This window comes from Terrapene carolina, unplaced genomic scaffold (genome assembly GCF_002925995.2).
Source record: "Terrapene carolina triunguis isolate 2854851 unplaced genomic scaffold, T_m_triunguis-2.0 Scaffold172, whole genome shotgun sequence".
Taxonomy (NCBI): domain Eukaryota; kingdom Metazoa; phylum Chordata; order Testudines; family Emydidae; genus Terrapene; species Terrapene triunguis.
In genome coordinates, this window is record NW_020664523.1 from 266,229 (window position 1) to 279,150 (window position 12,922).

At 47.1% G+C, this 12,922-nt stretch overlaps 1 protein-coding gene across 2 annotated transcripts in view; it reads left to right on the forward strand.

The window, feature by feature from the left end:
• Positions 1–9,467, forward strand: part of BRCC3 (BRCA1/BRCA2-containing complex subunit 3) — an 11,102-nt gene extending 1,635 nt beyond the window's left edge. Inside the window, exons 2-8 of one of the 2 annotated variants that reach the window (XM_024199153.2) lie at positions 250–369; positions 1,728–1,815; positions 4,158–4,246; positions 5,306–5,361; positions 5,865–5,996; positions 6,784–6,827; positions 9,274–9,467. In XM_024199153.2, coding sequence (XP_024054921.1) covers positions 250–369; positions 1,728–1,815; positions 4,158–4,246; positions 5,306–5,361; positions 5,865–5,996; positions 6,784–6,827; positions 9,274–9,425 — 681 coding nt within the window. In that variant the 3' untranslated portion in view covers positions 9,426–9,467. The remainder of the gene's footprint in view (positions 1–249; positions 370–1,727; positions 1,816–4,157; positions 4,247–5,305; positions 5,362–5,864; positions 5,997–6,783; positions 6,828–9,273) is intronic. The other variant, XM_024199161.2, reaches the window with a different exon arrangement.
• Positions 9,468–12,922: the final 3,455 nt, after the last annotated feature.

A 12,922-nucleotide genomic window follows, 5' to 3' on the forward strand; every position in this document is an offset into this window, starting at 1 on the left:
AGCCACTTGTGCCAATTCAGCTGTGAGATTGGTGTGACACCCTAAGCTCATAGCTTCAAGAATTTTAAATTCCTGGTTTCAGAAGTGAAAACCTAGAATAAGTAACCCACTGAAAAACCTATCCCTATGTTTTAAGAGATCTAAGCTGGAAAGCATGCTTTTTTAGTAAAGACGTGATAGCAGCACTCTCATTGAGAAGTTGGTTCACTGAGAGAAATGAGTGATTCTTGCTCCCTCATTTATTATTAGGTTGACACCAGCAGAATTGTTCATATTCATTCTGTGATTATCCTGCGCCGTTCAGATAAGAGGAAGGATCGAGTGGAGATTTCTCCGGAGCAGCTTTCAGCTGCTTCTACTGAAGCAGAGATATCCTTTTACAGCGACTGTAGCCAGAAAGGGCCGTGTTCAGTAGGAAGCTTTATCAACAAGGTTTCTAAACCTCAAACCCGTATGGTTTCAGTACCACCCTTGGTTTATTGTAGTTAATATAAAGATGCCTACCACCTTTTCACATACTCTGCCTGGGAGGCTGTGCTACAGCTCTCCACTGCTGCAGTCTCTTTCCACACTTTTTGAATTATGTGATGGAACCATATTGTAATTACCCATTGTTCTTGATCACTTGGTTTTGTCAGAAATATATTCAGTGCTACAGTTTTTAATATGGGTAGAGAAGATCATAGAAGATAAGTGTTGGAAGAGATCTCAGGAGGTCATCTGCTCCAACCCCCTGCTCAAAGCAGGACCGACTCCAACTAAATCATCTCAGCCAGGGTTTTGTCAAACTGGGCCTTAAAACCTCTAAGGATGGAAATTTCAACATCTCCCTAGTAACCCATTCCAGTGCTTCACCACCCTCCTAGTGAAATAGTTTTTCCTAATATTCAACCTAGACCTCCCCCACTGCAACTTGAGACCATTGCTCCTTGTTCTGTCGTCTGCCACCACTGAACAGCCTAGCTCCATCCTCTTTGGAACCCCCCTTCAGGCAGTTGAAGGCTGCTATCAAATCCCCCCTCACTCTTCTCTTCTGCAGACTAAATAAGCCCAGTTCCCTCAGCCTCTCCTCATAAGTCATGTGTCCCAGCCCCCTAATCATTTTTGTTGCCCTCTGCTGGACTGTCTCCAATTTGTCCACATCCTTTCTGTAGTGGGGGGCCCAAAACTGGACACAGTATTCCAGATGAGGCCTCACCAGTGCCAAATAGAGGAGAGAATGTTTAGACTAACACCCAAAGTATTATAACTAATCCCTGGAGTTTTAGTTGAAGATTGCCTTTGTATTTTGAAGAAAGCTCACCTTTCACTTTTAGAATTGGCAAATGCAGCAAGAAAACTTCGTAGCAAATGAAAGGTTAATAGGCTTGTGTTTTCAGGTTTGGTGTATCTGAAAACTCCCCCACTAGAAAAGCCCTTTTTACATGTAATCTTTTTAACGGCAAGAGTCCGATTCTTTGGGTAGCTTACTAGCAATTGTCATATATTTCTATGTACAAATGCACATTGCTTCTGTTCAAGGAAGTGTTACATCTGTGAGGATGTGGCTATGAGGAAGACTGTTTCAACACACACCATCACCTGTCATTCTTCCCTTTAATGTACTAAAATCAAATTATCCCTTGAGGGCCATGTTTGGATTCTGCCCCATGGTTATTTAACTTGCACAAGGGACATATAGTCTCTTCTGCTCTATCACTGTTTTGAAAGTACCTTGACTGACACACAGATTGGCTGAGATTACAGGACGTCCCATGAGGGTTGTGGGCTGGTATCATTCTCATCCACACATAACTGTCTGGCCGTCTCATGTGGGTAAGGAGTATCTCAGCCCAGAGCTTCATATGGACATGTGCTTCATTGTGAACAATACCACTTTGTCCAATTTTTTTTGTTAAAGTGATACTGTTGAAGTTTTTAATCCCACATTTTTCCCTACCTTCAAATTATCTAAAATGGGAAGTCCTCTGGATTCCTAAAGTAGGCAAAGTCTGTTTCTAGGTGTTCTTCAAGACAGGAAGTTCAGAGCTGTAATCAGAAACCCAAGGAACAGAAGGAGATACTCAGAGCTCTTTGGATGTCTTTATTTTTTCTAGTTGTACAGTAGAACATCAGAGTTATGAATGCCTCGGGAATGAAGGTTGTTCGTAAATCTGAAATGTTCATAACTCTGAACAAATCTTTATGGTTCTTTCAAAAGTTTACAATTAAACATTGACTTAATACAGCTTTGAAACAGTACTATGCAGAAGAAATATGCTTTATCTTTTTTTAGTAGTTTACATTTAACACAATACTGTACTGTATTTGCTTTATTTATTTTTTTTTGCATGCCCGGGGGGGCTCTGCTACTGCCTGATTGTGTACTTCCAGTTCCAAATGAAGCGTGTGGTTGACTGGTCAGTTTGTAACTCTGTTGTTCCTAACTCTGAGGTTCTACTGTACATGGATGTGTATGCTATAACAAGAGAACAATGCTTCTTCAAAAGAGCTGTTGAAATCTGCTTGGGTGTCTGGTCACTGCTTTGATCTGCCTGTCTGGATACATGTTATACTCCCCAGGGGAATCCTGTGCTACTGCACATGTGCATAATTATGAGCCACGCATATTTTTAATTTTCGGCAGAAGCTTTTTTCTGCACAGAAATGTTGCTACATTTCCACCTTTTGCCCACCAGAGGGCACTGTGGTGATAGAACACAGCAGCAGCAGCTCCTGGCCATCTAGGGCAGAGAAAGAGCCTGCCTTCTTCGCAGCACCTGTTGGCCCAGGTCAGGAGACAGGGGCTATGGGGAGACAGACAGCATGGGGTGCTGGAGGGGTCAGACAGGGGCTCATAAGGGCTAGTTGGGGAGGCAGAATGGGAGTGGAGGCACAGGGAGGAGAGAGGTGCAGGGCCACATGGTGATGGGGGAGGGGGTGCAGAGCCACATGGTGATGGGAGAGGAGGTGCAGAACTACATAGGGACAGAGAGTGGCTGAGTGGGGGCACAGAGACACATGGGGATGGGGGGGTGCAGGGAAACATTGACACGGGGTGGTTGAGTGGGGGCACAGACACATGGGGACAGGGTGGGGGTACAGAGCCACATAGGGACAGGGATGGCTTAGTGGGGCACAGACACATGGAGATGGGGGTGTGCAGAGACACATATGGACAGGGTGGTTGGGTGGGGGCACAGAGACACATGGGGATGGGGGAGGGTGTGCAGGGCCACTGAGGATGGAGGTGAGTGGGTGTCTGAGTGGGGGTGGAGGGACACATGGACAAGAGGTGCAAGGATACATAGGGGTACAGGAACACATAGGGACGGGGCAGATGTGCCTGACTGAATGGGAGCGGCTAGGGGTCAGCCAGGGTCTGCATGGGGGAAGCTCCCTAACAGTCCCTCCCCGCCTCCCATACTTTTCCCACCCATACCCAACAACTCTCCAAGTTCACACCCAGGCTCCTTCCCAGCAATTTACTTCCCTCTCCCTCAGCTCCTCCATTACCCCTGACTCCCACAGGCCTTTGCATTGCTTCTGAGGGGTGTCATAAAGACGGTTCTGTATTGTAGTTCAAATGAATTATTACTCAGCATTCTGTATTAATATGCCTAGTAAGGAATCTATTTGTCAAAAAACATTTCCTGAATCTTTTTTGTTGTCTGTATTGTTACAGACATACTTGCTGACAGGTATTTTGAAATAAATGACCAAAAATAATTGAAACTGGTGTAATTATATTGTGTTATTTTGACAAATAAAATAGGCAGAATTGTGCAGAATTTTTAATTTTTTGCAGCATTTTTAATTTTTTTGGCACAGAATTCCCCCGGGGTAATGTTATCAGGCTGACTTTTTACTTCATTATTTCATATTGCATATTTTATATATAGGATTTTAAAGATAGAACATTAGCATTTTAACCTTGTTTTATGTTAGATCTTTACTGGAAACTTTTAAATATTCCTTTAAAGCTGGCTATTTTTTGGACATGGAGAGCTATTCTTTTAAAATACCTTCCCCCCCCAAAAAAAATCATTTGACTAGAATGAAAATAAAGAGCGTTATCTGGAAAGGTGGCAAGTCTTTGCCTGGCGCTTCAGGTGACGGGCACAGTCCTTCACTGCTTAGCAACAGCCTGTTTATTTTGTTTTCATTCACACCTGCAGATGTTCGCACTCAAGCCATGTATCAGATGATGGACCAGGGCTTTGTGGGGCTCATCTTCTCCTGTTTCATTGAGGACAAGAACACAAAGGTAGGCAACTTGCAAATGGAGAGAAACCCTTCATATGCCAGTTTGAAGCTTCAGCTTTGATGCAGATGTGAAGTCTTACGTTTAACCCTGAATGGTATCTGAAATAAGGGTTCACTCTGGAGTTGGGTCAGGGGCCTGCTGGAATGTAATCAATGTAAATGCAGCACAGATGTGAATTAATCTCCAGGCTGGTTTGGTCACAATGCTACAGTTGAATGTGGTTAGAGAAGATGCTCTGGAGGAAGCAAACTAGTGTTTAGCTCCAATTTATAATTGGCAAATGTAGCAAGAAAACTTGATGGGAAATGATAGTTTTCAGGGTTGGTGTATTTGAAAATTCCCCCAGTAGAATTCTGCAGCCTATAGATTGTTTCATAGCTCTGCTGGTGTTTCAGCTCTGGGACCAGACAGAATGGTGTGCATCAAAAAGTAACTTACTGCACCACAATAACACATTCCATTCAGTATAGACTTTTTTTGTCCTGACTTTCAAGCCTGTTGTGTCTAATTAGTTCAGAGTGTTTTGTCTAACATCATTGTCCCCTGTGAGAGGCTAACGGTTGGGATGAACTGGGAATGAAATGTTGCCTTTGACCAGGTTTTCCAGGTTTTTGTTGATTTAAACAGATGGTTCTGATTTAAGAGTTTTCATATGATAGTTAATATAGTCTGTAGTGCAGGGATTCTCAAACCGGGGGTCGGGACCCTTCAGGGGGTTGCGAGGTTATTACATGGGGGGGTCGCGAGCTGTCAGCCTCCACCCCAAATCCCGCTTTGGCTCCAGCATTTATAATGGTATTAAATATATAAAAAAGTGTTTTTAATTTATAAGGGGGGTCGCACTCAGAGGCTTGCTATGTGAAAGGGGTGACCAGTACAAAAGTTTGAGAACCACTGCGTGAGTGTCTCAGTATTTGCTTATTAAGAATTTTTCATTCCTCCTCCCTCACCAAAAAGTGGTACATTTGAACCCTCAGAGAAAGTATTATTTGAAAGTTTGGATTTCAGGTGAGCTCTCATTGACCATAGTCTGATGTTTATCTCTCCTGATTCTTTTAGACGGGCCGGATACTCTACACCTGTTTCCAGTCAATTCAGGCTCAAAAGAGCTCAGAGTAAGTACTGTCTGAAAAGCTTCTTAACATTCATCTCACAGGAGAGAAATGATCAGTCTCTTTTGTCTCCTTTTAATTGTCAGCTCTCCTTGGTAACTTAAATGAGTAGTACTATTATTGTTTGATCATCTGAACATAGAACTAAATGTTGTGTTAATCCCAGTAATTATGGAAGCCTAAAGGAGGTCTCATTTCTGCTTGAAAGTGGACAAATTTCTAAAGGGGAATCTAAACCATAGGAGCCTTAGTGTTCATACGGCTTATCAGGGGCTGTCGCCAATGCTGACTTCCTAGCTACTCTCTTTTCCCATTCCTAAACTGGGTAATGAGTACCATTACAAACTGCTTCTCGACTGTCAGTCAGCATGAGCAAGCCTGCCCGGCAGCAAAGCTATGGTGATGTCACTGTTGGGCAAGCCGTTACTGCTGTATGGAATATATGACTGTCTAAAGCAGCAGACCACAAGGGTAGGGGCAGTAACTTGCACATGATCATCTTGCAGGTATGAGAGGATTGAAATTCCTATTCATGTTGTTCCCCATGACACCATTGGCAAAGTGTGCCTGGAATCGGCGGTGGAACTGCCCAAGATCTTGTGCCAGGAGGAGCAAGATGCATACAGGAGAATTCACAGGTAGGGGGAGTCAGGGTCCCACAGCGCCAGAGGGTCTAGTTGATGACAATAGCTTTTAAAGTTAATATACTTGACCCTCATAGTCCTTTATCCTGAGCAGATCACAAGTGTAGAAAGAAATAGAGGTAGCTACACCTAGTATCATGCGGGGCCTTGAAGCTAGCTTTCAGTCCTAAAGTTCTACTCTTTATCCTATGTGTTTGTATGTCTGGCTAATGACTCCTGCTCCCTGAGGTGCCTCTGCAGGGGCACTAGTTTCAAAAAATTCTTCCAAAGTTTTCATCTGTAAGCCTGACAAGACTGCAACTCCTTGCTTAGTGGAATATATCTCAGGCCCCACTCCCAGAGATGGAGAGGCTACAGCTAGCAACTCTTCTACTAGCCTAGAAAAGGGTAAGGGGCCTGCATAATATGACAGTGATGCTTATACTAAGGCAACTGCATGATCCTCTCATGATCATGGTTATCCAAGTGTGATAGGAGTGAAAATGGCTGATCAAAAGGGAAGGTATTTGAGAAATAAGACCAAATGCTAGTAGGATTACCACCCTCCTGTCATAAGCCTCTGTCTGTGGAGTTCAGCATGGAGAATGCATGATACTCATTATAATACATGGTTTGATGCGGTGTGATCAATGCAGTGGAACTCCCATTAAGTAAGAGTGAGTAGTTCCAAAGTGCCTTTGGTGTTACACTTTTGTAGGTGGCTGTCTTCAGTAATTCAGGTTCACCTAATATTCAGTTCACTGCTGTCTTGTCACCAGCTGTGTTCTGTTCTTTCCCTTAGCCTCACCCATCTAGATTCTGTAACCAAGATTCACAATGGCTCAGGTAAGGGTTCCTCTTCTGGGAATAAGGATGCTGGACTGTGAGTTGAAATATGAGTCACCTTGTGGTCTTGAAAAATGGTAATGTTGGGTCCGTCTATAGAGGGCAGTAGACCACAATGTGTATCACCATGTGTCTACTTGGAGATGTTCAGCATTGAGCCAGCCTGTGAACAGATTACTTCACCCAAGTTTAGCACTATGTTTTGATCTTGCCATGTAGTTTGTCTTGCTCCACAGCTTGGCTGACATTCAAACTTGTCCGTTCTTATACTGGGGGCTAGGGGAGTTCAGTAGTGAATCAAAGTATTCGTTACATTTCTGGTGTTTGGAGGGTGGGGGAAACTGACTTCTAATGTGGGCTAAATCACAAATGGAATGAACTGGGTGGCCTCCTTCAGTTTATCCATTTGGTTTTAAACCGTTATAGAATTTGACTTGGTGTTGGAACAACACAGGGTACTGTAGTATGGATGCATCTTAAAGATTACTCCTGGGGGAATTCATGGCCCCCGCAGATTTATTAGCTTCCCCTCAGAAAAATGACTTTCTGACGGGAAACATAAGAAGAGGAAGCAAAGGGAAGCAGCAAGAACAGCCATGAGCCCCTCTCCAGCAGTTCAGGTGCATTATTTCGGGGGCCTGGAGCAGCTGGTGGAGAGGTAAATCACTGCTGAGCCCCAGGCCCCCTTCTCTCCCCCCCCCCCGCCCTTCCGCTGAGCCCCAATCACCTTCACCAGGACCTCCCTGCAGAGTCCCATTGCTCTTGTACATGGAAGCCCCCATTGACCCCTGTGCATCCAGATCCTCCCTGCATCTGGCCCCCACACTGAGCTGCCCACACCCAGAATGCCCCATACAGAACCTGATCACCCCACACTAAGTCTCTTCACGACTGAGCCTGCCAGTCCATACCTGATGTGCCTGGTGCGGAGAGGGAGGGCCCCGGGATGTTTCTGGGTCAGGCCCGGCCCTTGCGCTGTGTCAAGGTTGGGTGCAGCCTCACCACCAAGTCCGTACCCCTTGGTGCGGGGGAGAGGAAGGGGCTGCAGGGAGATCTCCCACCTCCATGTAGCCAGTGGTCTGTGCTCCAGGATAGCAGTGGGGAGCCTCCATATTTATTTATTGACAAATTTTGCAGAATTTTCAAATACTGGGTGCAGAATTTTTATTTTTTTTGGCGCAGAATTTCCTCAGGGGTTATCTTAGACCTGTGTTGGTCCAGAATTGAAATCAGGGTAAAGGGGGCCAATCCATATTCCTGTGGACACCTACTGGTGCTTCCGCATGTGAGTTACACCAACGTAGACTTCTGTGTGGTCACACATCACTGAGGGGAACTAGGTCTCATTAGTTCCATAGCATTTAACTCTAATCTCCATAGGATAGAGTGGTGTTCTACCACAAGAGTGGCCAATGCCATGTCTAACTTTCAGTGTAAAATATGTTTTCATTATATAAGATACTCTTTCCCCTATTGACTATGAATAAGACTACGTTTTAATCACGGGTATTTGTAGTAAAAGTCACGGACAGGTCACGGGCAGTAAACAAAAATTCACAGCCTGTGACCTGTCCATGAGTTGTACTATATACCCCTGACTAAATCTTGGGGAGAGGGTTGGCCCGGGAGTGCCGTGGGTGCTTGGGGAGAGGAAGGGGTCCCCGGCGGGGCGCTGCGGGTGTCGGGGAGAGGGGCAGCAGCCTGGGGGGGGAGGGGGGATCCCGCTGGTGCTGGGAGGGTGGTTGGTGGGGCTCCAGGCTCCCTATCCGGCTCCATGCCTCCCCAGAAGCAGCGACATCCCTCAGCTCTGGCGGAGGTATGGCCAGGCAGCTCTGCACGCTGCCTCCTCCCTGAGCGCCGGCTCCACAGCTCCCATTGGTCGGGAACTATGGCCAATGGGAGCTGCGGGGGTGGTACCTGCAGGTGGAGGCAGTGCGCAGAGCCCCCTGGCTGTGCCTCCCCACTAGGAGCCAAGGGATGTCGCCGCTTCTGGGGAGCCCCCCGAAGCAAGCGCTGCCCGGAGCCCTCACCCCCTCCTGCACCCCAGCCCTGAGCCCCGCACCCAAACTCCTGCTGCTATTGGCGGGGGCGCGAGGGGGGGGAGGGAGGGCAGTGGCTGCTGCCGAAGTCACAGAATCCGTGACTTCCATGACCTCCGTGACAAACTCGCAGCCTTAACTATGCAAAACAATCAGTCTACACTAGGCCTGTTTACATGTCAATTTTTATTGTATGTCCCCAAAGGGCATCTAAAACTCAGGTTTAAATAATTTTTATAAGTATTCTCCCCTCCTCCCCCTTGGACTTGTAGCTGTTTCCTGTGAGGATCCATGATGTCTCAATGTGAAATACTGTTGTGAAACCTTTCTGCTTAAGCTTTGCAATTCTGCAGCCTGGTGAGAGATTCTTCCGCCTGCGCTGACATGTTGTTTTGTGTCTTTTCCAGTGTTCACCAAGAATCTCTGCAGCCAGATGTCTGCTATCAGTGGTCCCCTCCTGCAGTGGCTGGAGGACAGACTGGAGCAGAACAAACAGCGGGTGCAGGAACTGCAGCGGGAGAAAGAGGAGCTCATGGAAGAACTAGCTACCCTGGAGTGAAGAGGAAACCCCAGACCCTTTTTAAAAAAAAAAAAAAAAAAAGTCAATAGGATTGGACAGGAGTGACATGTGGCTGATGTGTGGTCTGTCTTGCCTTTCTATGAAGATGCTACTTGTTCCTCTCATCTCGCTTCATGTGACGGCTCCAAGAACGCTTCCACAAGATGACCAAGGGCTCACATCTGTCTCCAGCTAGATTGGAAAGCCTTGTGCTGCCTGTGTGAAAAGTCCACTCTGAGTGCACAAAGGAGCAATCCAGCACCACCCTAACTAGGGTGATTCAGCAGCACGCTCTTGGGAAGAGACCATAGCTCTAGGAGGGGGATACCTAGTGAATTTATTTGGTTCCCCTCTCCCCTGTTGTTCAACACACATCTTTTTCCCTTTTATATATATGCTGGGAGCCTGGAACCAGAGGATCATGGGTGGGGTAATAGCTGCACTTCTACAGTAATCACAACTTCTCTGTTGTAGCAAATAAATCAAGCAACTCGCTAGTCATGGTCAGAGAAGGGTGGGGGGGGTGCTATGCCCTTGACACTGCCAATTTTGCCTCCTTTTGGTAGCTCCAGTTGACAGGTAGTGGCTTGATGTCCAGTAACTTTCTGGATTACTGATTGCCTACTCCTGCACATGTGGTAGGGTGGGGGTAGATGCGGCCAAGATGAAGGGGGGCTTAAGGTTTATGCCTCCTGTATTTCAGACCAAATAAAGAAGGGCAGTTTGAGAGTGGAAATGAGTTGGATGCTGCACCAAACACAGTGCGAGTGCTGCAGTTTGAGTGTTCGGTTTCCTTCAGCGTCTCTCACTGTAGTTGTACACTGGTCACTGAGCTGCTTCCCACTGTTGAACTGGACTGGATGGGTGACATTGTTTTACAGAGAGGAGTATGTGGGGGGAGAGTAGCTGTGATAGATAATGAAAACTTTTCCTTCCTGTGTCCTGAGCTCCATTGCAAAGGTTTATTTGCAGTAGTTATTTTCAACTTCAGTGTTAAATTACCCTTTGCATTTTCCTCCTCAGTGGGTTTTCAAGCAAGGTTTACCAGCCGCATAAATATCTACCATTACTGAGGGGAAGCCTGTGTCAAGGGCTCTTGCGTATCCCAGAGTGATTTGGAGACCAACTGCATATTTAAAAGCTTTCTGTTAAAACTCCTTGTATTTCTGGTTTTTAAATTGAAACCATTAGCTGCTCAGAAAAAATAGTATTCACATTTCAAAAAACATAAACTGCACAAAATAGGGGAGCCCTCCTGCCGCATATAGCACTCTATAGCATGCCTATAATTTATCTTACCACTTTGGGCAGCCCATTAATTAAACTATAGTCAGTTTAAAAAAAACAGGTTAAAGGCAGTGATGAGCTGCCAAAGTCTTAAGAACCGGTTCCCTACCGGTTCTTTGGCGGTGGGTCCTTGACTCGCTCTGGGTCTTTGGTGGCACGTCGGAGCGAGTGAAGGACCCGCTGCCAAAGTGCCACTGAAGACCTGGTAGGGAACCGCCCGATGAGTACAAGCCCCCTGCCCCCCCCCCCTCCCCCCCACCCACATCCCGCCCCCCTCAGAACCCCCACCCCCTCCCCCCCCCCCCCCCCCTCTTTGTCCCCTGACCATCCCCTCCTGAGACCCCCCCCCCTAACTGCCCCCTAGGGTGTCCCCCCCCCCCCAGTGCTGGGCCACTCAGGTTAAAAATCTTTTTAAAAAGGACATGATAAAAGCAATGGGAGGTCTTCATAATGTCAGACAGTTACTACAGTAACCCCTGTAAAAACAGGATTTAACAGAGGGATCCATTTGCCCTCGTAGTATAGATCAATAGAAACAATCCTATGAAAGCTTAAGTGCCAAATCATCTTGTGATTGGATAAACACAAGTTAAGTGAGGCATGAAGTCTGTTTTTTCAGAAGAACCTTACATCGCACTCTGGTATGAAGTAGGAGGTTTTATTATTAATATTATCCTGCCCCATGATCTAGAATTTAGTTTGTACTCATTTGCCTGCAAAAAACATTGATTAGGAATTGTCAGGAATTTATAGCAGCTACTTGGTTGAAAATAATTCCTCATCGACGTGGTTTTGACATGCTGAGCGCCTTGGCATTTCAGGGAGGGAGAATCACAATAAACATCCTCCAAAGGCTTTCAAGACTTTGCTTAGTCTGTCCTCTGAGCCCAAGAGCCTCTCAAACCAGAGAATGAGTTTGTGCCTGCACGTCTCTAATGGAGGGATTATAAATAAGGCTGCGTGTCTGTCACAGAGGTCACAGATTCCATGACTTTCTGTGATCTCCGTGACTTCTGCAGCGGCCACTGCGGCTGGCTCCGGGGCTGCCTGAGCAGATCAGGCAGCCCTTGGGCTAGCAGCACCAGCCACTGCTGAGGCAGTTTGGGTGTGGGAAGGGGTTGGGGTAGGGAGTTGAGGTGCGGGGTGGCCCTTACCTTGGGGTGGGGGGGCTCCCCGGAAGTGGCCAGCATGTCCTTGCAGCTCCTAGGCGGACGGGCCAGGGGGCTCTGCGCGCTGTCCACGCTCCCCAACACTGCCCCCACAGCTCCCATTGGCTGCGGTTCCCGGCCAATGGGAGCTGCGGAGTTGGAGCTCGTGGTGGGGGCAGCACGGGGAGCCCCCCTAGCCTTCCCTCGTGCTAGGAGCTGCAGGAACACACCGCCTGGTAGGGAGCCTGCTAGCCCCACCAACCCTTCTCAAGCAGGCATCCCAGGCTGCGCACCATGCCCCCCCCCCCCCCGGGCCCCGCCCCCCCCCCCCCCCCCCCTCCCCCCCGCCCCCCCCCGGGCCCCCCCCCCCCCCCCCCCCCCCCCGCTGCCTTCTCCCCAGCAACAGTGTGGGTCCTGGGCCACCCCCTCCCAGCACCTGTGGCACCCCTAGACCCTCCCCAAGAGCACCCTCAGCCTGAGTTTTAGTTAGGGGTATATATACAAGTCATGGACATATCACGGGCCATAAATTTTTGTTTACTGACCGTGACCTGTCCATGACTTTTACTAAAAATACCCGTGACTAAAACATAGCCTTAATTATAAATCAAGACACAGCTTTGTGGGTACAATGTGGTGCAAATGATCTAATTGTGAACCACCTACTTCCTGTATTTTCAGTTTGGTTTGAAACAGCAGATGGAGTTTTTTCACTAGCTGGCGTTTGGTAGGAGCCATGAATGCTTCAGTCAATGGGACTAGCTTCCTACCTTGTTGAATCCTGACCAGGTTATCTCTGCTATACCCCTTCTATGCTACTCCATTAGTCATGAGTAAACCAATCACTAAGCTATACCACTGGAGTGGGATGCTGAAATGCAGCTTCTGGTAACTTGCCACTAATTTCATGATTGTCCACATGTGCTAGAATGCTTTACACTTGCATGGTGACTACTGTGGGTGAGTGCTTTACAAACACTAATAGTGAGCTGCAAAAGATTTTTTAAAATTTGAATTTATGGCCTGGTATTGGGGTGTGTGTGTGTGTGTGTGTGTATATAT